General features: G+C 34.7%; 3 protein-coding genes across 5 annotated transcripts; all 3 read left to right on the plus strand.

Moving 5' to 3' along the window:
• Window positions 1-6041: 6041 nt before the first annotated feature.
• LOC126755073 (myosin regulatory light chain 2) lies at window positions 6042-11176 on the plus strand. The gene is made up of 3 exons (XM_050467385.1): window positions 6042-6146; window positions 7492-7731; window positions 7849-11176. The coding sequence occupies exons 1-3, from the start codon at window positions 6144-6146 to the stop codon at window positions 8272-8274; spliced, it is 669 nt and encodes a 222-aa protein (XP_050323342.1). The 5' UTR covers window positions 6042-6143; the 3' UTR covers window positions 8275-11176.
• A 4149-nt stretch (window positions 11177-15325) lies between these two features.
• On the plus strand, window positions 15326-22026 carry LOC126755187 (uncharacterized). The gene is made up of 12 exons (XM_050467582.1): window positions 15326-15831; window positions 16078-16383; window positions 16447-17041; window positions 17102-18148; window positions 18220-18391; window positions 18462-18932; window positions 18995-19129; window positions 19188-19272; window positions 19331-19520; window positions 19578-19728; window positions 19789-19918; window positions 21643-22026. Exons 1-12 carry the CDS (start codon window positions 15744-15746, stop codon window positions 21738-21740), a joined length of 3468 nt encoding a protein of 1155 aa, XP_050323539.1. The 5' UTR covers window positions 15326-15743; the 3' UTR covers window positions 21741-22026.
• A 20-nt stretch (window positions 22027-22046) lies between these two features.
• On the plus strand, window positions 22047-26250 carry LOC126755195 (V-type proton ATPase subunit S1). 3 transcript variants are annotated; one of them, XM_050467594.1, is made up of 5 exons: window positions 22047-22248; window positions 22302-22606; window positions 23931-24183; window positions 25233-25606; window positions 25681-26250. In XM_050467594.1, the coding sequence occupies exons 1-5, from the start codon at window positions 22062-22064 to the stop codon at window positions 25888-25890; spliced, it is 1329 nt and encodes a 442-aa protein (XP_050323551.1). In that variant the 5' UTR covers window positions 22047-22061; the 3' UTR covers window positions 25891-26250. The 3 variants fall into 3 exon arrangements, with proteins under 3 accessions (XP_050323551.1, XP_050323565.1, XP_050323558.1); XM_050467608.1 differs by having other exon boundaries at window positions 22156-22606; window positions 25681-25886; window positions 25997-26250; XM_050467601.1 differs by having other exon boundaries at window positions 22157-22606.
• The last annotated feature ends 340 nt before the right edge of the window (window positions 26251-26590 follow it).

The raw sequence follows: 26590 nt of genomic DNA on the forward strand, positions 1-26590 counted from the left end.
AAGACGTTGCGCCCGGGGCGACGGCCCCCTTCGACAATTTGTTCAACAATTTGTTCAACAGATTATCTCAACATCCTTAATACTGTAATGTTGCCCTATGCGGAGAGCACATGTCACTAAAATGCGAGTTCATGCATGACAACGACCCGAATCATGGCTTGTAACTAGTAAAATCGTGGTTTCAGCGCAATAATGTTGAAGCTATAGAACGGCCCTCCCAGACGCCGGATCTTAATCCTATAGAACAGCTATGGAGAGTGCTGAAAAAATCAGTAAGTGGAGAAAAATGGAAAAATAAGCGCGAATTATGGGGAAAAGTTCAGGAAGCATGGTATTCAATACCGGTCACGACTTGCTCTAACCTTTTCCGCTCCATACTGCGAAAGAAGGATACTTAAAACGAAAGGAGCATCAACAAAATATTAGATTTGAACGGAAAAAAGTAGTTATTAAATAAAATAACACAAAAATAAAGAATTAATGTTTGTACCCATTTTTATTTCCAAGCTGAAATACAAAATTTATTCGTTTTCACTTTGTAAACTCAAATAAACCTTAAATATTTACTCAAATGTTAATTAATTTTCTAAATGAACGATAATATTTGGATTATTTTATTGCATATCGTTTAATTTAAATATATAATTGTAAACATTCAAACATATCACTTTGTGCCTATTATGTTTTCCAACACTGTATATATGCTCTTTGGAAATTTTGTAGAACTTCTAAAAATCGAAGCCAAACCATAACAAAAATTTTTATTTGTCATCAGTTTTAATGCTGTCAACCTAAAAGTAATATCATTAATAACAACACAATTTCGGGCAGAATAAAATACATTTTGAAAGAAACAATCTTATGTGACGGAGCCAAAAGAAGGCTAAAAGAAACACTTCCCATGCATGAGATTAGAACTTTTGTATTGGTTTTATGATTGCTAATATTATTTCCTTCGAAATTGAACCATTTAGTGCGTTTTGTATTTCTGAGAAAACTTATTTATATTTATTTATATTTATACCACTAGAAAGTAGAGATTTCAGCGAAGAAAAAGCCCATCGACTTTATTGAAAAAGCAGATATTTTGACAACAGAATTTTCGATTGAAAATTATGTTCATTCTCGCATATTAGGTCAAAATAAAAAGAAAATGGAACAGTATATTTGGTATATACTAAATAGGTTTACTTAACTGCAATTTTCGTGAAAGAAAAAACATATTTGTAAAAGAAAAAATACTTAAATAATAAAAAACTCGGTTATTTGAAATTGTCGCATAAATTTTGAGTTTATGTGAGAAATATGTTAACTCAAAAGTTGTAGATTTTTTCATTACCTAAAACTTTATCATACAACATTTTTCTATAGGACTCGTAGTTTTGTCAGAAATCGAGATAAACTGTTTTTAACCTAGCATTTTTCCGATCTGATATCACCTGTAAATTACACTAGTTTACAGTCATTTAGCGATTGTTTCTTGCTAATTTTGGGTTTATAAAACCGAAAATGATAGTAAAAATTTTCTAGCACCTACGTTTTTTTTTTGTTGAAGTCAAGAGGTGTAGAGGTCAAACCACCGTCACTTACTAAAATTACAAAAATAGGTGATGGAACATTTTTAAACTCAAATTCGTAATCAGGACAGCTCAAATATCTCTTAGCACATTCGTTTCCATTGCGTCCTTTTTATACCCTGAACAGGGTATATTAAGTTTGACACGAAGTTTTTAATACCCAGAAGGAAGTGTTGGAGACGCTTTAAAGTATATATATATAAATGATCAGTATGTTGAGCTGAGTCGATTTAACCATGTCCGTCTGTCTGTCCGTCTGTATAGATACGAACTAGTCTCTCAGTTTTTAAGATATCGTTTTGAAATTTTGCAAACCTCATTTTCTTTTCAAGAAGGTGCTCATTTGTCGGAACTGCCGATATCGGACCACTATAACATATAGCTGCCATACAAACTGAACGATCGGAATCTGCTAAGTTCGAAGGACAGTGTGGAACTACGGTTTGCACAAACTGATAAGTATGACGAACAACCGCCATTTCACTATATGGAGGCAGTAGCCAAGGCGGGTAAAGTACGAAAGGTAGCAAGATTCGTGTCGATGGTCAAGCTGATCTTTCGCTGCTTCTTCGAGCTCTCAGACACACAATTATTAGGCCAGAGAGGATCTAGTTGGTTGAGTATCTGCACTGACTCTTCTAAATAAGGAGTCTGGAGCTCACAAAGGAGTCATATGCAGTTGTTTCGAGAGGGTGGTTCTCAGGACACTCCAAACGGAAGCCAGGGGGAATTACCCGCTACAAAAGAGAAGAAAGAGGAGACCCAAACGGGAATGGAGTTAGACTCATCCTATCGGACGCAGTGAGGGCGGGGACGGATCGGCAGTTAATAGATCCGTCTTCAGTCTCGATTGCTTGTTCGATCGATTTAATCGATCATAAAGACAAAATAGCCACTGCCGACCCAAATGCCACTGCTACGGTATCGAAATCCACTTGTAATGTAAACCTTTATATTCGCGATATTGTGTATATAATAGGAATATCACCCCCACAGAGTCAGTTTTCAGTACTTCTACAATTCCTGGCTGTTAGAGTAAAAATTTAAGAAAATTGTATGAACTGAATGTAAGTATTCCTCCAAGTAAATTGATTTTGAAAATCAACGTCGCCTAAGCATAGGCAAAAGTTTTAATTGTTATAATTGCGAGAACTTTGTATGAAAATAAGTAAAAAATGTCCTCAAATTAAAATAATCAACGTCGTGAAATGAGCACCGAAAACGGTGAAGTCAATGGACGCCCAAAGCAGGTTGTTACCCACGAAAATATCAAAAAAGTTCACAAAAAATTTTCAGGCACTCATATCATTCACGAATATTTGGGTACGAGAAAGCTCTGTGCAAAGTAGATGCCTCGCGAGCTCACTTTTGACCAAAAACAACGACGAGTTGATGAATCGAAGCAGTGTTTGGAGATGCTCAAGCGTAATAAAACCGGATTTGTGCGTCCTTATGTAACAATGGATCAAACATGGCTACATCATTTCACTCCGAATTCCAATCGAAAGTCATCCAATTGGACTGCAGACGAAGAACCCGCTCCAAAGCGTAGAAAAACGCAACAGTCGGCTGGCAAGGTTATGGTGTCTTCATTTTGGGATGTACATATGGGATATTGACCAACTTGAAAAAGGAAGGAGCATTAACAGCGACTATTAAATTACGTTGTTTGGTAGTTTGAAAGACGAAATTGCCAAAAAACGGCCGCATTTGAAGAAAAAGAAAGTGCTGTTTCACCAATGCAATGCACCGTGTAAAAAGTCAGTGAAAATTATGGCAAAAATCTATGAATTGGGCTTCGAATTGCTTCCGCATTCACCGTATTCTCCAGATCTGGCCTGCAGCGATTATTTTCAGTTCTCAGATCTCAAAAGAATGCGCGCTGGGAAGAAACTTTCGTCGAATATAAGTGGTGATTACCGAAACTGAGGCCTTTTTTGAAGCAAAGGACAAACTAAAAAAAAAAAAAAACTACTACAACAATGATATCGAAAAGTTGGAGAGCCGCTATTATCAGTGTATCACTCTTGAAGCGAACTATGTTGAATAAGAACAACGAAAGGAGTTTTCCGTATCTTCTATAAGCAAAGGACAAACTAAAAAAAAAAAAAAAAAAACTACTACAACAATGATATCGAAAAGTTGGAGAGCCGCTATTATCAGTGTATCACTCTTGAAGCGAACTATGTTGAATAAAAACAAAGAAACGAGTTTTCCGTATCTTCTATAAATTCCTTACTGGTTCAAAATTTAAGCCTTTGAAGAGATTATTCAAACGTAAGTTTTATCAAAACGCGAACTTTGTGATGGGGTGAAAGTAGAAGTGTGGATATATAAAATTTTCCTTAAAGCAAAAAAAAAGGCGATTATTAGTAATAGTCTCATAGATGTTGTTCCGTCTGATTATAACGAGAATAGCTTACTTTTCATACTGTATTTTTTTATATATGTGAATTTGATTTATACCAGTTATTTGTACGATTCGCCACTCTCAAAAATTGAATAATATTATATAAGTTTATAATTTGTGTTCAAAATAACTAATTCAAGTAATATATAACAATCTATTCGATATTTATGCCCTAAACGGGGTTGCCACGAAGCTTGTAACAGCCATTTGGAAGCGTCGGAGACCCTATAAATACATATGGTATATGTGCATATATGGTACATAAATGATAAGCGTGACGAGCTGAGTCGACATATGTATGTGCTTTTCTACCCGTCAGTATCGGATCACTACAGAATATATGTAGATCGGTCAAAATCAAGTCATTGTATGGAAAACATTTTTATTTGTTAAGATAACTTCACGAAATTTGGCATGAATTATTGTGCGAGGTAACGGTCCAATCTCCGAAAAAACTGCTCAGATTCGACCACTATAGCTTATAGCTGCCATACAAACCGAACGATCAAAATGAAGTTAAAGATCTCTTTATACCTATTTATGCTCTAAAGATTGCTGCTGTCAAGGGGCTGAAGATAGCGTTTTTTTCTAGCTTTAATTAATTGTAAATATTATGTAAAACTTTTTGCATTATTAAATACCTAAGCCTGACTCCGTGGCCTTTTTCAATAATATTTATCAAAAATACGGTGAGTGCATGAAAGGTGCTTCAACCAAAAATAAATTGAAATGCATTTATTATATAATTAAATTATGCTTGGTTAACACAATAATATTTTGCATAAGTATATGTGTGTGAATGTTGTGCCATAACATTAAAAATATCATAATGAAAATAGTCTTGAGTTTCAGTAAAACGAAAGATATTTGGAAATGCAAAACAAAAGCAAAACAAAATATGTTATTGCACAACCGATTGCGCTACAATATCCAAACATATACCAACATATGTTTTATGCATACATACTTACATGTATACTAAATATATAACATATGTATGTACAAGTGTTACTCAACCGATTGCGTGCGGCGGCCGAATTCTTTGAGAATGCCACGGATTCGATTCCTAGATTCTTTCTAGGGTGTGGGAGAGTAAAAGTGTTTGTGCACCACTCATATGTATGTATGTATATGTGTGTGTACATATATAAAATATTTAATATGTATATATAATATATGCGCATAGACGGAATACAGAATGCTTTGGTCCGTAGGTGCCTTCGACCGAATTTAAATTTCGTTCATAAAATAGCAAAAACAATTCGAAATACAAATAAAATTAAAAATAAAAATAAAAATGAAAAATAAAAAATAAGAAAAAAAAATTAAAATAAAAATAAAGCGCATAAACATTAGATGCTTTCAAAACCACTGACGAAATTTCGTTTTCGTTGGTACAGAATTTTCGATCAGGCCAACACATCGAAATACCCAACAAATTTACTTGAGTATATACAAGCATACACTTACATATACATATGTATATATCTATATATAATCAAGTATGTGAATTCTATAAGCATACATATACACCAGATCGCAGTGCGATCGAGTGAAACACTGAAACTGAGAAAAAGAAGAAGAAATCGGTTTTAAAATTAGAATTTCTTCGAGCATCAAAAAATGCGCAGAAAAAGTGCGCATACAGGCGCACACACATACACACACACACACACACATGTCTAAACACATTGATATACGCACCTAGACGAAATTTATGTCGGGTTGTGTACGAGATACAGGCATGAAAGTGGCCAATATACCCCACCGAGCAGCCGGGCGAACCGCAGCACGGCTACTAAAAAAGGTAGCACGAATATGTGAATGCACGAATGGAAAATCCGACGTGGCAACGATGTGTCACACGAATCTACATAGTTCGGCAAGTTCGGCAATGCAGACCAAAGGCCGAAACAGCATAAGATGGCGCTATATTAATACTAAGAGGGGTGGTGGGAGGTAGGCAAACTGATTACCAATGCCTGTGTATGGTTGTGTGTGCATGGGAGGAGGTGTGTTAGTGTGTGTGTGGTTGGAAAGATTCGAGGCGCAAATTCTACAAAAGAAATGATGTCTTCCCGATAAAATCAGCCAGAACACTCAGTGTGCTCTGACCGCTCGATCCGTTTAGACAGCACAGTAAAAAGTTCAGCAACATGGTAAGGACTCGCTATGGACTAGCAAAGGATATATACCAAACTAATAAATTCAAAATCATTGAATATGCAAATAATTACACAAAACAGTAAAGTGAATGAAGTAATGCACGCAATGAGTGGAAAAGTGAATTGAAATTGAAAATGTTTCGGAAGTGAGATTAGTGCGTAAATAACGGTTAATGCAATGTTGAAAATTAATTATAAGTGAAATTGAAAAAAAAACTGAAAAATATCACTTTTAATTTTGAAATGAAAACAGTTTTGAAAACTACCCCTTTTAATTTTTGAATGAAAAATTTTTGAAAAATATTCCTTTTCATTTTTTGGGTGAAAAAAAAAATTAAATATCGCTTTTAGTTTTTAATTTTTACCTTTTCAGTTTTAATGGAAAAAGTTTTGAAAAAATCACTTTTAATTTTGAAATGAAAACAGTTTTGAAAACTACCCCTTTTAATTTTTGACTGAAAATTTTTGAAAAATATCCCTTTTCATTTTTTGGGTGAAAAAAAAATTTAAATATCGCTTTTAATTTTTAAATGAAAATTGTTATGAAAAATTAATTAATGGAAAAAGTTTTGAAAAATATCCCTTTTCACTTTTGGGTGAAAAAAAAATTTTAACGCACACACGAAATTAAAAAAAATGCTGAAAAATATCCCTTTACATTTTCGAACGAAAGAAATTTTGAAAATATCCCTTATCATTTTTATGTGAAAAAAGCAATTTTTTCAAAACTTTCGATCGTCGTAATGTTGAGTGATTAACGCACGCATGTCCATCCTTCGAACACTCGTGCATACGCGCATAGAAATACGAATGCTATGACGAAATCGGACTTCTATGCGTTACTCGATTGTTTCATTACATGTTACTATAAATGGAATTCGTAATACGATATACCTATACATACACATATAGTTTGAAGATTAGTGTTGGTCGACTAAATGGTCTTAGCTTTAGTGGAAAATATCTGAAATTGCGTAATTGTTTCGAAATTTAATTAAATGTGTTAAAAATATGAAATTGTTCACATTTTTTAAATTTTATTTTTATTTTAACAGTTGACCTATATTTTAATATTTTTTCTTAAAAAAAAGTTTTACCTTAAAAATTCTATACTAATTGAAAAGAATTTCGAAAAATGTTCGAACTTTATTTTTCAAATTACTTAAACATAACAACCTACTCCCTCGTCTGATTACTTTACACACTACTGTATGCAGTACTGTTATATCTTACTGCCATAATTTACTGAGTTTTGTGTGAATATTTGAAAATTTCTGCGACTCGCTTGCTAACTGTTAAAGTCAAAGTCTTTAAACGCAAACTTTTCCATATCTAATAGGCCGATGAGAAGAAGAAGGTTAAGAAGAAGAAGACCAAGGAAGAGGGAGGTACTTCTGAAACCGCTTCTGAAGCCGCATCTGAGGCCGCAACCCCAGCACCAGCTGCCACTCCAGCTCCAGCTTCAACCACTGGATCGAAGAGAGCGTCAGGTGGCTCACGTGGCTCAAAGAAATCGAAGCGCGCTGGCTCCAGCGTGTTCTCCGTTTTCTCGCAGAAACAGATTGCCGAATTCAAGGAAGTAAGTACCGTTTAAGTGTTATAGTAAAAACTTTTAGTTGCTTTGGTTACTAATAAGAAACATTAAAAGCGAATCTCTTACTAATACCGACACTTTACAAATCTGCTTCCTGCGTAGGCTTTCCAACTAATGGATGCCGACAAGGATGGCATCATTGGCAAGAACGATCTGCGCGCCGCTTTCGATTCCGTTGGCAAAATCGCCGCCGACAAGGAATTAGACCAGATGTTGGGTGAGGCCTCCGGCCCCATCAACTTCACACAATTGTTGACCTTGTTCGCCAACCGTATGGCATCATCCGGTGCCAACGATGAAGATGATGTTGTCATTGCCGCTTTCAAAACATTCGATGTCGATGGTCTCATTGATGGTGATAAATTCCGTGAAACACTCATGAACTTCGGTGACAAATTCTCCGCCAAGGAGTGTGACGATGCCTGGGATCAGATGGTCATTGACGATAAGAATCAAATCGATACCGCCGCCCTTATTGAGATGCTCACCGGCAAGGGTGAGGAAGAGGAGGAGGAAGCCGCCGCTTAAACAGCGCTACACTCTGCACTCTAGCAACAACACCAGCAAACAAATAAGTAAAAACAAAAAAAAAAATTATATATAATATTAAAAAAAAAAAAATAACCTTTAATACAAAACACTAAGATCCTGTTTTGAAAACCAAAAAAAAAATGTATCTTTACTTTTTTAAAAAAATAATTAACAACAACATACTTTGTGTGTAAATTGACGCATTCAGTTATTTGCAAGAAACAACCACAACAACTTTTCTTCAGTGCAAACAAAGAGCATTACAAAAGTTAGTCCCTATATTAGTGTGCGCGCTATGAAGCAATGAACAGTTAACTGAAAGCAAAGCAACAAATGTGTAACGGCACGCAGAAAGTTTCGATACAATTTGTGTATTGTACGCAGAGATGCGCCTCTCCACCTGCATCGCGCATCGGTTAGATGTCAAGCAACAACTGGCAGCTAGTTTTTTAGTTGATAAATTTAAATTTTATAAAAACAACAAACAAACTAAAAAAATACTAAAATATTATTTTAGCAAAAAACCAAAAAAAAAAAAAAACAAATAAGAAAAATCAACAAAAAACTTTAAAACAGAAAACTTTCGCGGATTTTTATTTGTTGTAGCAGTCTATTCAACCAACTTCAAGCATAACAACAATTGTCCAAATCCTTTGCACACTCAATTTAGGGACGCGTGTTTTAAACGTCACACTTGGGTATGTTTCAGCGCAGTTTAAAGGCGACCATTGTAGGCCATTACATAACTATTAGTAACTACTAGCAACAATACACGTTTATTGTTATTAACTATTATTGCGAATAAGCTTAGTACGAATAGACAAACAAGATATGAAGTAGTAAAAAGGAAGAAAAAGGCACACTTAATCATTCAACAAAATGTGAAAATTTCTAAAACCATCACTCATCACTCTCATTCAGCTATATAAATATTGCTTTTCGCCTATATATTTATTTTAACACATATATATATATATACATACGTATCACCAAACCAAACCAAATATCGAAATGTACGCATGAAACCTAATTTCTAAGTGCTTACCAAAAAATTTGACAAACAAGATCTATAACCTTTCACGATTTAGTACATATATTAAAAAAAAAAATCTAAATGTTTTATTCAAGTTATATGTATTTATTCATACGTACCCAAACTAACCTTAATTTTGTTTCATGAAGTTCGATATTTACTGTTATTATCTTTACCCTATCCGTTTATGTTACTTTATAGCGTTTAGTTTAGATTTATTAAACCCTTACCCGATCCGTGTACGTTTTATGAACTTCTATATATATATATTCTCTATATTTAACGTTATTATATACACACATATATAAATGTGTGTGTTTGATTTTGGCTTACTAACACGAACTTATGAGAAACGTTCATTTAATATGACGATTATAGTTACAACTTACTAAACATTTGCGCGTCACTTGCGTTATACTTAACTTACTTTTTGTTTAAGACCCAATTGAAAAAATATTAGGAAAATATATAAATATAATTTATTGCAACACTGAATCCATGCACTTATATGAATATGAGATGTTCTGTCGATTTTTTGCAATTTAACAAAGACTTACATAAATATAGCGCAGTTTAATTCAACTGAGAAAGCGTTAAAGTTACAATTATTACGAAACACGTTTTAAACATTTTTAAAAAAATGTATATTTATAAATATTTTAGCGATTGCATGTTTGCTTTTAGCAATTTTAAAATAAAATTTAAAAGTGAGACATCCCTTGGAGAACTTATACATATATAACGAAACAAATATGAAGATGATATAAAAAAAAATAAAAAAAAAAATACTTATATATTCGAAAACAACATGCATGTTTGAACTTATTATTTACTCACATATATACTATATATACATATTGCATAACTTATGATGCATTCTATATTAATTTCAATTTAATTCAATTGTTCTGTTACTAACACGCAAGTATAGAGAAAGTATATTCATACATATGCTTTGCGAAAGCTATTGTGCGTTTATATGCAATATTTATATATACATATATACGTATTTATATAAACGAAACATTTAACAATTTTGAAATTTATGCATTAATAACTTACATACTTGTGTTTGTAAATATGTTGCTAATCAACGATTAGCTGTTATATGAAAAGAGAAAAAGCTTTAGGAAGTCTAATGATTATTCACAACAAATTACAACCAAAAAATATTTAAAATTCTACTATTTTACACTTATACATTATTTTATAAATATATATATAAAAGAAACTATTAGTTATTATATGCTTGGTATATATTTACATATATTTATATGTGCCAAGAAAATGTGCTACTAACCAATTTTGAAAAAAAATACATAAAAACATATATGTATATTTACTAACCGCATAAAATACTCAAAAATGTTACACTCACATGCAAGCAAACAACGAACATTAATGAAAACAACAACAAGGTAACAGTGAGAAAAAAAGTATTTTATGGCAAATGTATGTACATGCATATATAAATATGTATATATACATATATATATAATAATACATATTTATATATACAATAAATATATATATATGATATTTATATACATAAATATATATATGCATGCACTTACCACAATACTAGTACAACAAGTACATAAAGAGCGGCAAAACCGAACGATGCTACTATCGAGTAACACGAATACTATCAAAAATACTCAACTCATTTAAACGAGCGCTCAAATACTTTGAAAATATCTATTTTATATAAAGCATATATAAGCAAATAGATACGCACTAGTCCTATAAATGCTAATACCAACACAAACTAACTGTATATAATGTATAAACTGAGCAAACCTGTACGTATATACTAATGCTATGAACATTTTTGTGCAAATACAACACTGTTACTCAAACTGCAAACGCACAGTGTTTTTGGCATGAACAGTTGGGAGACGAAAAACACAACACACATAAACGTATGGTATATAAAAAGGTATTTTAGGGCGTGTCAGTTCCGAAAGCACTCTATAGCTTATGCTAAATAGCGTTTTTTTTTAGAGTTTTTGAGTCGAGCGTTCTTTCGAAAATCCTAAAGAATTTATATAAGCTATTTATTTACTCGATTGAAATATCCCCATACATATATATTTCTATGTACATATATATATATATATATATATATATTTACACATACATTACATATAATGCAACTTAAAGGCATCTCTAGCTATTATTAACTCTTAATGACAAAAACATTTAAATATTTTAATTATAAACCCACAATATGAACGACGAAATTTTTAAGTATATAAAATTATATATTAGTTTGTAGCTATTCATATATATATATATATATTGAGAAAGAGGGCTAAAATCATGACAAATGAATACTACTAATCCATATAATATAATGACTCTGACTTTTATAGACAAATTGTTATGAAAAAAATAGAAAAAAAGCAGAAAAAACAACAACAGTTGTAAAACATCCAACAACTGTACATAGAAAAATAATATGCAACGTTAACAATAGAGAAAAAGTATATAGCAAAACAAGATGACTTCAAAACATAATCAAACAAAATACTAAAACAAGCTGAATAAAACAACTTAAGTCATCTATAGAACAGCAAAAGAAAAAAAAGAACGCTTGTTTCATTTATATATCACTATGCGTGTGCTCAAGCGGTTGTGACGGAAAATGAGTTACTATTTTTTTTTAATTTAAAAATTTTTTTAAACATTTTTTTCTTATAATTTTTTTGATAAAATTAATTTTTTAAAATTTTTTTTAATATTTCTCTTTTTGTATTTTTGAAATTTTAGTTTATAACATGTTTAAACAATTTTTTTTTTACATAATTGTTTACAAATGTTTTATTTATCATAATTTTTTTTTTTTGTAATTTTAAATTTTATTTTATAATTAAATTTTGTTTTTAATTTTTTAATTTGAATTTTTTTAATTTAATTTTTAATTTTTAATAAATTTTTTTTGTATTATAATTTATTAAATTTTATTTTATAATTAAATTTATTTTTTAACTTTTTAAATTCAATTTTTTAATTTTTAATTCATAATTAATTTTTTTTTGTAATTTATTAAATTTTATTTTATAATTAAAATGTTTTATCTTAATTTTATTATTAAAATGTTTTATCTTAATTTTATTATTAAAATTATTTTTTGTATAGTTGCTTAACAGGTACTTGTACATACACTTTTAATGAGTACGAAAATCATTACTAAACAATTTGTCACGTCTTCTTCAAACTAAAAACGCCAAAAACTAACGCACAAAATTTTTACAATCACAATGTCATACACAATTTTCATTCGCTAGTGTACCACAAATCATATGAACCTACTATACATCTATAGGATCGATCAAAAGGATTACGATGCCGCTGGGTAACCAATAATGGTTTAGGAAAGTTGAGAGAAGGTGACAAATATCTATATATACTTGTATATATAGCCTAGGTGAAACATAGTGCCTTAATAAACAAATATACGAAACGTAACATAACTTGGCATAAAATACCCGCTTCTTTGCCAATTAAAGATCACATGAAATATTTAGCTAGGTTTATTTAGACTAGTGTAGGTCGAAAGAGATGCTGAAAATTCTGAACAATCGAGAGCTTTTTTACCCTAGAGTTTGCAAAAGTAACACATTATAAATACATTTTTCAGACAATTGGCTCTCCGGTGCTGTTCACTCGGTAGATCGCGATTCGGTTCGACTATTCGACGATTATCTTATAGCCACAATAACATGGTAATCTTAAGCAAAACCATACCTAAGATAGTATTTATGAGAGGATTTTTTTTCTTAGAAAAATCTGCCAACATTTTAGAGTCGGCAAAAGCCTGGTCTCTACAATTTAAAATATGACATCGAGACTCAGTGCAAACCATGAAATGGATGTGAGCCAGAAGTTGTTGGCCTTTTAGCAATTGAAGAAATATGTGACAAAGTTATTTTTTGGTTTTTTTTTTATTTCAAACTCATTTTATACGAGTATTACCAGTACCTGTTAAGTTGTAGCAATTTTTCTATACTGAATCAAGTCTATAAAACTCTTTTACTTTGAGCAATTTTTTATTGAAAGGTAAGTATTTCCGAACAATTGAGGATTTGGATTTGTTTTTTTGTCGATGAATTCTTGAAAGGATCACATTTACTGCTGGGAATATGAAAACTGATGTAACATGGTACATATACACTCAAGAGCTGACTAATCAAAAAAAATCGACTCAAGAAAAAATTCCTAGATTGATACAACCATTTTTTTGTGTCGTGTTAAGTTTGACCTTCACATAAAGGTGAACTATTTCGAGGTTCCCTAACTTTTCAAAGAAAAAACACAGAAACTTCAGATTTAATGGAAAATGTTTATTATTATTCGATAAAAATTCTTTGGCATTTATTTTTTGAAGATTATCTCTTTCAAATGTTGGCCGCGGCTACGTCTTAGATGGTTCATCCATTGAGTCTAACTTTCAGTGACTCGTTCGAGCATTTCGACTGATAACTGGCGAATGACACGGGTGATATTTTGCTTCAAGACCTCAACCGAAGCGGGATTGTCCACATAAACTTAAGTCACTTTGATTGCGATGTGTGGGAAGTGGCGCCGTCTTGTTGAAGCCAATTTCGCCGAGATCACGAGCATCAAATTGTCGGTTATCATGCCACGTTAACGGTGGCCATTGACGTTTACGTTCTCACCGGCATCATTTTTGAAGAAATATGCATCGACGATTCCACCGACCCACAAACCTGTCAAAAAAGGTTATTGAAAAAAATACCTCTACTTGAATCACCCGTTATTAAACAGTTGGTTTTTTACAACGGGAAAAGTTTGTCCAACGATTTTTACCATGAAAAAAAATTGAACAACGAGTTTGCTTCAAACTTTATATTTCCAATGGCATCATGGCTACGAAATCGTTGAAAATTTTAGGTAACCATTTTAGGTAGTCTACTTTATCGCGAGCACAGGTATTTGAGTGGAGCATTCTGGAAAGGTCTACTCCGCTTCTTAGCAACTTACGCAAATTTTACTGATAACCTCAAAGTTGATCTTGAGTGTTTAACATACGAAAGCCAATACACCAATGCGACCACTTCTCTAAAATGGGATTGTTTTGTCCTTAAAAGATGGTTCTTCTAATTATTCCACCTCTTATTATATATATTAAATTTCGGCAATTCGTTTACTCCGGTTGAGGTGTTCGCATGAAGGCACTGCATCATGAAAATAATCGCATGAAAGATTTACCTGTGTGCCCATCATAATTTCATTCATAAAAATTTTCTGGGAGTCTTGTAAAAGCTGAGTAGAAATGTTGTATTTCTAACAAAATTTCGTGTCCGGAATCGTTGCAAAACACAAACATCAAAGACGGTTGAGAGATCGGTGAAGACATGTCTCGTTCTTCGACCTCTTCAACTGATGAAAATATTAAAAATGTATCTTTGGTGCTTAAAAATCGTCAGGTAAGTGTTAGAGAGATGGCAAGAGAGCTCAACATCTCTCGCGAGTTCGAAAGATTTTGGTGGATATTTTGGGTATGAAATGCGTTCTTGCTCGACTCGTCCCAAAAAAGCTGATTTTTTTTCAGAAAGATTACCGTAAACAGGTCTCTTTGGACATGCTGCGATCGTGCGAATTCCGATCCCACATTCAAGGAGAGCAATTTAAATACACAAGTCCACAATCATCGAAATTTTCAGTCGATCGAAGCGATAAACAAAATTCGCTGAAGGCCATGCCAAAAAGTGCTTATGTGAATTGGTTCGGAAACTGGAAAAATCGTTGTCATTAATGTATTATATCTGGTAGGAGTAACTTTGAAGGCGACAAAATAAATATTGATATATAATGAAATATTTCGCGTTTTTTTACAATTTTCGGCAACTTTTTTGTCACAATATAAGTGCTCCTGAATGCACACTAAACTACGTTTTTGTTTATTCATTGCACGTAGATGTTAAATATAAACAGTTAAAACAGCCATACTACCGGCATAACACTAAGAACCCCAGCAGCTTCGGCCAAACCACTTAAACAGCTGATTTCTTCAAAACCAGTTTCAAAGCGCGAAATAAACCGCAGCGCATAGCAGAAGCGGAAGAGTACCACTTTCGTTACGAAAGCTTTAGCTCAACACACACCAAATGGCCAATTCTCTTTCAAACCAACTCGAATGCGTTTCAAGTCGACTTCAGCAGACCTGCTATGGCTTTGGCGAAGAAAACCAGATTTAGTTGTGCGTAAAACGTTAATGAGCGACTTTGCAAAGCGGTCAGCCGAGGCGATTTGTAGTGGAAATTTCGACACGATGTGATAGTGAAAGGAATTTTCAATTTATTTTTTCAACATTATTTGTTTTTGTTATACGTTTATGCAATATTTTTTTAACGCATTTATTGTTAATCGTAAAAATATTTATTTGATTTAAGTATTTGTAAATATAATGTTGGTACAGAAAAACAAAATGAAGTCCACTGGCATTTATACATTGCTATTAGTCATCGCTACTTGTATCTTGTCGCAAAATATTGGTAAGTAAATGAGAAAGCGAGACCAACAAAACAAAATATTGGAAAAACTGCAAGACAAACTTAACGCTTGGTTTCCTTTTCTTCGCGTTTCTTTACAACCATTTTAAGCGTTCGCTTACTACCTCAAAATACTGTCGTTTCTAACTTAGTTATTCGTAATCAAGCATTGTACCCCACGCTTATTTTCCCTTATGTCTAATTTCCTCGTTTATCGTATTATTGTTTTCGTGCGCATTTCGTAAATAGTCGGCGCACAACAGCTAATCGCGTATCTCTCTCAGCATGGCCTCCACGGTGAGATTACCTTCCGTCAAGCGAATGCAACAAGTGTGGAGATCAACGCCAAATTAGAGACCACGCTACAATATCCGGATCAGGTGTGGAGTTGGGGCGTCAGACAGTTTCCTGTAGATTATACTGATATTGATCCAGAGTCGCGTTGTAGTGTGGAGAAATTGGGCGCACAAATAGTGAATTTCGACGAAGAGCTTGACTTTCTGATGTTGCCCGGCAATGAGTCCACCACCTGGTATCGTGATATGACTTTAATAGGTGAGAAAAATACATTTAAAAAAATTTATTCTAAGCTAAACTTAAATTCTTTCGGCACTGCAGGTGAAAATGGTATTTGGGGCAAATCTCTCGTTCTAACCGAAGTCGGTTCGCATGCGCGCATTTGTGCCACCATCACCACCATTCAGATGTCAGTGGAGCATATGGCAGAGGCACGTTTTAACACACCCATTGCGGGCTCTGTGCATTTTCGTTGGTTGGCGCCAGTAGATGGTGCAGGCGGTGACACACTGATCTACTCGGATCTCTATCACATACAAGCACAACCGCCTAACGATGATCCCAGCAAACCTATGACACGTCATAGTTGGAAAATTTTCGTCACCGACATATTCAAAAATGATCATCATCGCACTGAAGATAATTGCAATTTCTTGCAATTGGTATTCGATCCACAAGGTTATGGCGAGAACAAGGGTATAGGTGATCTGGACGCTAGATTGGGCAAGATAAGTGTGGCGAAGAATGCTTTACAAACGTCACAACGCGCAGTTTATAGAGATGATAAATTTGTGTTGTTGCCCTCAGATTTATCTATACCGCATCGCACGCTCTACCTGGTGTTATTCGAGGATCAACATCCGGATAACTTTCTGGCATGTACACAAATTCGCCATGTGGAACCACTGACATACAAGTAAGAATTATTCCCTTTTTAATGTTGTTCTTTTCATTGATATTAATACTTTTACTGTAGAACCTTCTTGAACTCTGGTGGTATTAAGGGTGAAATAACGTTTACACAACGCTCTCGCTTTGATCCGACTTTTCTGAATTTCACGCTCGAATCGGCTGGCAAACAGGCACGTTTTGTTAATCGCAAATTTGCCGAAGACGTCTCCGCATTTCGTGTACATACCCTACCTCCGGTGCCACATCGCAAAGGTCTACCAAGTTACTGTGAATCCACTGGTGGCCTATATAATCCACGCGAACTGGAAAAATCTGCCATACCACCACCAGGTTTCGGCACACAAGATCAATATCCCACTGGAGATTTGAGCGGAAAATTACAAAGTCGCAATAAGGATTACTATCATAACTATTTACTGCCAGGTGCTAGTTCAGAACTTAGCGGTCTGTACTGGGACACATTTTTACCATTACAAGGACTTAATAGTATCGCACACCGCGGTATGGTCATCTTCACTTATAATCGCACAAATGTTGACAACATTACTGAAAATCCATGGAGCTGTTCGTCTATAACACAATACCTTAAGAATGGGCTGTATCAGAAACCGATGTATACAGCGCAGGTGCTACTCCGCTATCCGGTGGTGGGACGCGTACTCTTTCGTCAGCCAATTGAAGAGCCTTGGCAAGACACCACCGTCATATTTGAATACTTAATACATGCCGATGGTTCCACACAAAACAATACATTCGAACATCGTTGGGCCATACATAGTAATGCGCCGGGCAAAGATTTTTACGACTGGCAGAATCGCTGTCTTTCCACCGGTAATGTTTTCAATCCACACAAAGTACAGTGGGGCAATCGTTCGCTCGATGACTATTGTAAACCACATTTGCCGACAATGTGTCGTGTGGGAGCTTTGGATACACGCGTGGGCAAGCTAACCATAGCGGGTAGAAAGAAAAATGCCGAGAAGCTGAGTCGTCTCATGTTTACGGATACGAATTTGCCCTTATCGGGTAGACATAATATATTGGGAAAGTCATTAGTAATCTACGATGATTTCGGGCCAGTAGCGCGCGGCGAACGTCTGGCATGTTCTGTGTAAGTAAACACTTGAATTCAGTTAAAATTTTAGCGGAGATTTTTAACAAAGTTACTGCTTCTTTCAACAGCATTATAGGACACTTTCGACGCAAAGTAGTGGCCAAAGACTGGTATGCCAATGGAGATGAATTGACCGTTAATGGGCGCTTGGAAATCACACAGCAATCGGAATACGATATTAGCAACATCGAGGTGCAGTTGAAGGGGTTAAAGGAGAACAGCGGCTATCACATACACATGGTATTGTATTAAACAGTTACGGAATATAAAATTATTTATTTATATGTTTATGTACTTCAATTGCTTGTAGACACCAGTTGAAGCGAATCTTGAATTTCCTTGTGAAGCCACCACACTCTATGGTCACTGGAACCCCTTCGATATAAATGTCAAATCATCCCCGCCACCCAAGCAAGGCACAACCGATCAGTATGAAATGGGCGATCTGAGTGGCAAATTCGGCACACTCGATGAGCTTGTGCAGTACGAAGACGCCTATAATGACACAAATTTACCGCTTTTCGGTTACAACAGCGTGATCGGTCGTTCGGTGGTAATACATAAAAAGCGTCGAAATGCACGTTGGGCCTGTAGTACGCTGGAGCGCGGTTACAGCCCCAGCGAGGCGCGTGAGATACGTGCAATAGCTTCGTTTCATCATCCGACCGGCTATGCTTATGGTTATATCAAAATGACACAACTAATACATGTGGACGGTAGTCAATCGGAAACTGTTATCGAGGTGAAATTAAGGCATCCGGGCAAAAACGATCGGAATATGGTTTGGTATACAGTAAATTATGCTAAAGTTAGTTTTTAATTGGGGAATATATTTAATTTCAGACCCACAATCACAACTGGCAAATATTTGTGAATCCTGTCGGTGTGGATGCTGCAGTCAAACCCACCATAACACGTTGTGTTGCCGGCGGTTATGTGTGGAACCCATATTATACCCAACTAGCAGATCCGTTAAATGTACGAATGTTTTAAAAATATATAATAGCAAATATAATGTATCTCTTCTAATTTATAGCGTGATTTGTACGAGCAGGAATGTGGTCCCGATAATCCATTACGTTGCTATGTAGGCGATGTTGGCGCGCGACTTGGCACAATAAGTAAGAAATGTGGTTTTTAAATGAAATCCACCGATATTAAAACTGTTTGACTTCCTAGACCTCGGCGTGGAGCGTGTTGTCCTCACAGACTCTAACTTTCCGCTTGAAGGACCTGTGGGTGCTATCGGTCGTTCAATAGTCATCTTTGGCCCTGAATACTCTTCGGAACGTTTCGCCTGCGCTAATATTGAACCGGATCATAATGTTTTTAAATATGTTAATTTACAGAAACCACCGAGATTTGTTGTGTAAGTACTTTGTGATAAAAAATATTATAAAATTTTCTACTTGACATGCTTTGTTAGCGCACAATTTTTGGAAGAACTACGCTCGGTGATGGGTATTCCAGAATGGATGTTGGATGTGGACGCGCGTAAAACGAAGGAGTTGCATGGAGGCGCCTGCATTCAAATGATCATACACTTTAAGGGACCGATTGCTCATCGCTTGGAATTGGTAAGACAATTGTTATTTTAAGGGAAACAAAGTTAACATAATCTTTAATATTTCTCATAGGATATGTCACGCCTAATTGCTGCTGGTCGTTTAGATGCGCCTAGTCTGTTCATTCCCGGTTATGTGAACACCAAAAGAAAAGCCACCATTTCGTATAGAACTTGTGGTGTGCGGGATCCAAATGAGAAACGTAAGTGAAAATTTGTTATTTATGGAATTTATTTGTGAATTTATCAGGATTTTTGAATTAAAGAAAAAGTTGTTTCCAAAAACTCAAACAATCTGATAGAATTCATCGGTTTTCGGCACTAGAGTCTATTATGCGAAGATTGCTTAATTTTATTTATGGTAGATTAGTTAAGAAACATGTGAAAAGTTAATGAGAATTATGAAGTAGTGGTCTAAGAATATTTTAATATATACAGGTTTTTGCTTCCCATAACTTAATTAGGACTTTTTCTTTAGAAAAGTGTTATACACTCAGCACTATGTGAGAGAATAATAGCTCTGTCGGTATATAGGTAGGTAGGTTGGATGTCTGACACATGTCAATTCACATATTCCTCCCGAGACATTGTCAGAAAAACAGCGATCGACTGTAGCCATTATTTTCCGATATGATCCTTGCATTCGCATGGCAGATTTTCCACAGTCTACTAGTATTCTCCTTTTACCTCTCAACAGCTTCTACAGTAATCATTCTATGGTATCCCCAGCCTGCTAGCATGTATCCCAATAACACAATGACTTGTTAGTACACCTACTAGACTTCTTATGTCATTCCATAATCCATTCATGACACTTTTGTCGGTTTGTTGAACAAGTGAGGAGATTTTTCCCCCCGAGATTGAACTATATCTAAAACATGTTTGTCGATTAAATATCTACAAGTAGTCATAGGCAGACATATTCCTTCTTAATTGGAGTCTAATTGTAGGGTGGTTCTTGTTCAGCTAATTTATCTGTTTCACGGTTACCGGGAATATGCTGAAATCCATTGTAGGTTATTCGTGAAATAGGATATTAGATTAAGGCACTATTTCACTATCTTCAATATTCTTCAGTGATTTCAAGGCCACTTGGACTATCTTTGAATATAAATATATTTGTTGTAAGCTCTCTCTTTGTCGTAACAAGAAGTTTTCTTTATCTCCGCTTGGAAGACACTTCACTGATCTGGTAGCCGAAATGTAATTATGATATCCAATTTTGCTGAAAACACCACCTCTCTCTCGATTATCCTAATGTTTCCGTGATTATAACTCTGTCGTTGTCCACTTCAAACCTATCCTACTGCTTCCTGGAGGGGAAAACAAAAACCCCACTATTAAATCGCCAACATTAAACTCACTTCAAAGTGATTACGAAAATCCGTAATAATGGGTAGATATGGGAACTTGCTAAGTATGAGCAATGCCTCTTATTACAAGTGTCTAATAGGGAGGATTCCTTCAGTACGTGGCCCGACCTGACTGCTAGTTGCTTAAGATCATATCTCTGTCATACTCAATAGAATTTGTTGTTTATTCATGATGAACCCACAGTGTATAACAGTTTCCTCTCTGAGCATGACTCATTAGAATTTTATGTTTACTCATTATGAGAGTGAACAAATCACACAGTTTATAATAGTTTCATACACCTAACAGTTTTTTGAATTGGAGAATGTTTTTGAAGTTTTCTGTTATTAATAGTAATAAGTTTTTGACTATAAAAACTATTTTAATTCTATTTTTTAATTAATGATTCAGTCAACAAAACTGCAGACCATTTTAATTTCAAATAAAATCAGTCACCCGAAATAAAAAAAATCTTCAAATTGATAATTGTCAAGTATTTTTACTTTAGAAAACTTATTTACATAATTTATTTAAATAAATATGTATATCAATTTCTTTAATTTTTCTTTTTCAGGCACTAAGACGTTTTACGGAAGTTTCACCAACCGTTCAAGTCATTCGCTGCCAAATTACATATTACTCACAATTTTGATTGCGCTGAGTTTATATTGATCTTCAATATTTGTTTACCCAAATACGCAAACACATACATACACACCTATGTACTTAAAGATGTACATATAGTCGAGAGTTGATTAAAAATCGCACCTTGTTGTATAATTTTTATATCATTTTAGTGCATAAAAGCGATGAATAAATAAACATAATTTATTTTTAAAACCAAATACTCTTTCTCTATCTCTCTCAACGGCTGCGCTCAGCAATATTTACAGCTTTTGAATCTCTTTCACCACAATGCCGTCACCTTTCACTGGTAGAGACCGGCATGCTCGCCACCCCTAATTTGACTTTTCTCCCAGCCGCTTGTTGGAAATGAGTTCATTGTTTTGTTTCTCAGCATTGGCATTGCGTCTGCGCTGTAAACATGCGCCGTCAGTATCGATTGAAGAATGGATAAAAATTCTTTCGTGCATATCACGTCGAGTTCCAAGCGTTTGCCTGCCAGCAGCAGTTGTGAAAAGTCACCTTTGTAGCCAGCCATTGTGTGCCCAGAGAAGCAGTACAGCAAATAATTAACAATATTGGTATCAATAATGCATTGCGTTTTTCTAGCGATTTACTTGTGTTTAGCTGTTACGACTTGCAGTGCTACTGGACTTAGTGGTCCGTACCTCTTTTGGGGTCATCACAGTGTCATTAATTTGCAGCCACGCGCCCTTGTCGAGGCCAGCGAAGAAGATCTCACCAATTTGTTTCAGGACACTAAGGCAATTGTGATTTTTGTGCGGAATACAACTGGACGCATTGATGGCAAGGCATATCCGAGATTTCAGCAAGTGGTGAAGTCCAACGCTTGGGCCTATTTGCCACAACATTTTCTTGCCGCGGAGCCTTTTAACTACAATGCCAATATAGAGGTATGTACATATACATACATACATACTTATGTATGTATATAAGTATGAAAGTTGCAAGAGCTTGTCAATGTTTGTTGCGAATTGCACATACATACATATACATATGTATGTGTATATTTATACATATGGAAGTTTGTTGGTTTGAGCTCAAGCGCTTAACAGCATACATACATATGTAGGTGCGTTCGCAACACGCACCCCAGTGAGAAATCGGGAATGCACTATAATTTGAATATTTTTGCTTGTTTTGTAAATATTCCAAAAATCAAAAAAATATATACGGAGGTTCTTCAATAGTATATCCAGCTACGAATTTGAATTTTTTGCAGACATTTTTCAAAAAAATAAAAAATTTCAGTGAAAATTTCGCCCCATTTTTTTTCAAAGAGGTGCAAATTAAAAAAATTTCTTCATCCAAGTCTTTAAGAATTGTATCTCAAAGACCTGTGTAAAATTTCATAAAGATCGGTGAAATAGTTCTCGAGAAATCTTGCCAGCCGACTTCAAAAACACAGTTTCAAGAAAAACACGTTTAAAAACGGTGCACATAGCCTAGCTAGCCTCGAACGCACAAGTTCTCAAGGCTGTAACTTGGAAACTATTACTCGGATCTACTTGAAAGTTTAAGACAATGTTCTAGAGGTCTTGTAGAATTTAATAAGACAAAAAAAAAATCGATTTTTTGAAACCCGTAAATCCATGTAACCCCTTAAATATGTTGGATGCATTCATTGAACAATATATATATTCTATCCATATCTATAGTATATTAGAAGTTAATTAATTATACTGCAAGTGTAAACCTTTAATAGTAAGGAAAAGCAATTTTTTGCATAATTTCAAAAAATAAGTTTTTTAAAATTGAAAAAGCAGCACTTGAAGTATTGAATAAGGTAAACTATTTGTACAGCATTTCTTCTCGTTAGATTAAAAATCTCTTCGCACCATTTTAATTTTAACAAATCAGAACATTTCTAATGAAATTAACTAATTTTTCTCAATATTTGCTTTCAAAATAGCCGTAATATCGTTCAAAACAAATTGTTCCACGAAAATATATATGAGAAAAAATCCAAAAAAAAATTGCAAAGGACTAATGTCATCTCCAATATTTAACAAAATTAAAGTAAAAACCAAAAACTTAAAAAATATTTCTCAAAATGCATTAATAATTATAAAATAAATTTTTTTGCTCACTGGGTTGCCAATTGATTTATTTATTCGCGCTCCGCTGCATATGTTTCCATCCATTCGCGACAGATATAGACTGCCTATATGTATGTAGATGTGAATTAAAATTTTCTTTCTTTCTGCATACCCGAAGGTCATTAATCTAAGCGGCAATGCTGAAGAAGAAGACGAATCAATTGTTTCTGGCTATAATGATGCGCTTACCATTTACGGCGAAGGAGAGGTGTTGGGCATATTAGCGAGTCGCGAAGATGACACACATTACATTTCTAAAAGAGACGCTAAAGAACGTGAAGAACGCACAGAAGAGGAACGCGGTGCAACGACAACTTCCCAAACACCAACCGCTGAGGAGGAAGACAAGACTTTCATTTACGTAGCACTTGGTGGGTATACGCAATGTATTCTTAATACAAATAGTTGTAGGAGAGGAAGACAAAATTTTTGAGAGGGCAAGCAGAAGTGTTATGGTGGATTGGTGCTGATATGTGTACTCTTTACTTTCCACTTCAAATTGGTCAATTTCAACTATGTAAAATATTGTTCGCTAGTTATAAAAAAAAGACCAGAAGAAGGCAGATTTGCTAAATTTGACTCTATGGTAGTTCTCTGTTCTCGAAACTATTTTTTTGCCACCTGGAACGCATTATGAGTCGAATGGGAGCACATTTCTATGAACGAATTCGCTGAAGGGATTCAAGTTCTAACTAAGATTTATGACAAGTATTTGTAAAATCGGACTAAATGTTGTCAAGACTGAATTTTCCGAAAGTAAGGCTTTTTTGAAGGCGATAAAGACTTGAATTTTTTTCACAGCCACGCTGATCGACTGTAAACGAGTTCCATTTCGATGATTTTAGACTTATTTGCATGTCAAACTCATAAACTCATGTCTAATCCGCAGGGTCAGGCCTTTTTGGACATGATTGATCGTGCGAACTGCGATCTCACATTCATGGAGATCTTTATACCATGAATGTGAGATCGCAGCTCTCACGATCAATTACATATGTCCAAAAAGACCTGTTTACTGTACTCTTTTAAAAAAAACTCGGTTTTATCAGGACGAAGAGTGCGGTTCATAACCAAATATTCATTGAAATCATTCGAACGAACTTGCGTGAGATGTCGAGCTCTCTTGCCATCTCTCTAAGACTTGCCTGATGATTTTCAAGCACCATATCCTTTCTAATATTTTTATCAGTTGAAGTGGTCGTTCAGAACGAGGAATATCTGCAACGATCTCTCATACCCGGGAATTTATATAAAATTTCTGTCACAATATACTTTGATACTCGTATATAGTATGTATCTGAAAAAAATTGCTTAGAGCCAGCAAGACCAAATCTATATTACTTATATGAATAATTGAGCCATAAAAAAATATTGAAAGCGACTATATAAATTTTGATAATCTCACCCCTTTATTTTACAGGCGACAAGGCGGTGCTTTATGTAACTTCGGCTCCAGTAATTAATATCACCGGCAGATTAAACGACACCAAGCTAGTTTCGCATAACAAAGATGTCACTTTTGATGATCAAAAGGGTAAAGGTTATGGACGTCTCAATATTATATTCTCGGTGGAGACACAGAAATTATTCTTGCGCTTCAATTTCACATTGAGTCGTGGTTATTGGTACATGAAGGCTGTTGAAGTGGAGTACAATGATTACAAAGCGGTGCTACCAGTTGTGGGTACAATCTATAGCATTCCGTCGGCACCATTAGGTTTTTCATATCGCTGCTCCTCGCGCAGCTTACAATTTGGCAATGACAGTGACAGTCTTGTCATAAATGACTTTCAGGTGACAAAATTTTGTGTTTACTTATTAATATTTTGTTGTAACCAAGTTCACATATTTTATACATATATGCTCAGGTGCAACCCTGGTTGAATGGTGTGCCACATTTTGGCGATGTTTACGATTGTGTTGGCTTTACAACTGCTCCTATTTGGGCTGGCATTTTGGTAACACTATTCTTGGTCGGCATTTTGTCACTGGGATTGATTGCATTGATGGATATTAAAACACCAAATCGATTTGAGAGTTCACGCAGCAAGCAATTATCACTCTTTATACAAGAGTAAATAAATATTATAGCTTTACGTTTAAGTCCATTCTACTGTGGCCACTTAAACGCTCGCTGTTTATAGTTCGGCATATTAAGCATAATCAAATGTGTATGTAATTTAGGTTGGAAATGTTCATACTGATTACCTACGGCATAGCAAATCCCTTTGTGCTCCTAACATTGGCCATCGAATTTTTCCTCATACATTTATTATTTATTTTAATTGTTATGTATGTTTACATCTTACTATTATATTAACCCTTAAATGACTATAGTGTTATGATGCTTATTAGCCAACAATATCTGGTTAAGCTATATATGAATATAGGTAGTTATGTGAATATTCGAAATAAATACTCATTATTCAAAAGAAATATATGTATGTCGATCTATATTTGAAGAATGTTGGGTAACACTTCTGCAGCGCTTGAGAAACTATTAAATATAAAACTCGGTCTAATTTGACGAATACTTACCTAGTTTTCAATTCAATAATTTTCGACCGAATAGACCACGTCCAGCACACAGTGAAGAAAATATAGCAGCCGTAGCTGAGAGTGCAAACGAAGACCGTGGAGAGCCGATTCGACGCCGTTCGCAGTTACTCGGACTGACGTATGGAACGACTTGCCGCATTTTACGTCGAAATCTTAAATTGAAGGCATACAAAGTACAGCTTGTATAAGAACTGAAACCGCTTGACCTTCCCAAGCGAC

Source organism: Bactrocera neohumeralis, chromosome 2 (genome assembly GCF_024586455.1).
Source record: "Bactrocera neohumeralis isolate Rockhampton chromosome 2, APGP_CSIRO_Bneo_wtdbg2-racon-allhic-juicebox.fasta_v2, whole genome shotgun sequence".
Lineage (NCBI taxonomy): Eukaryota > Metazoa > Arthropoda > Insecta > Diptera > Tephritidae > Bactrocera > Bactrocera neohumeralis.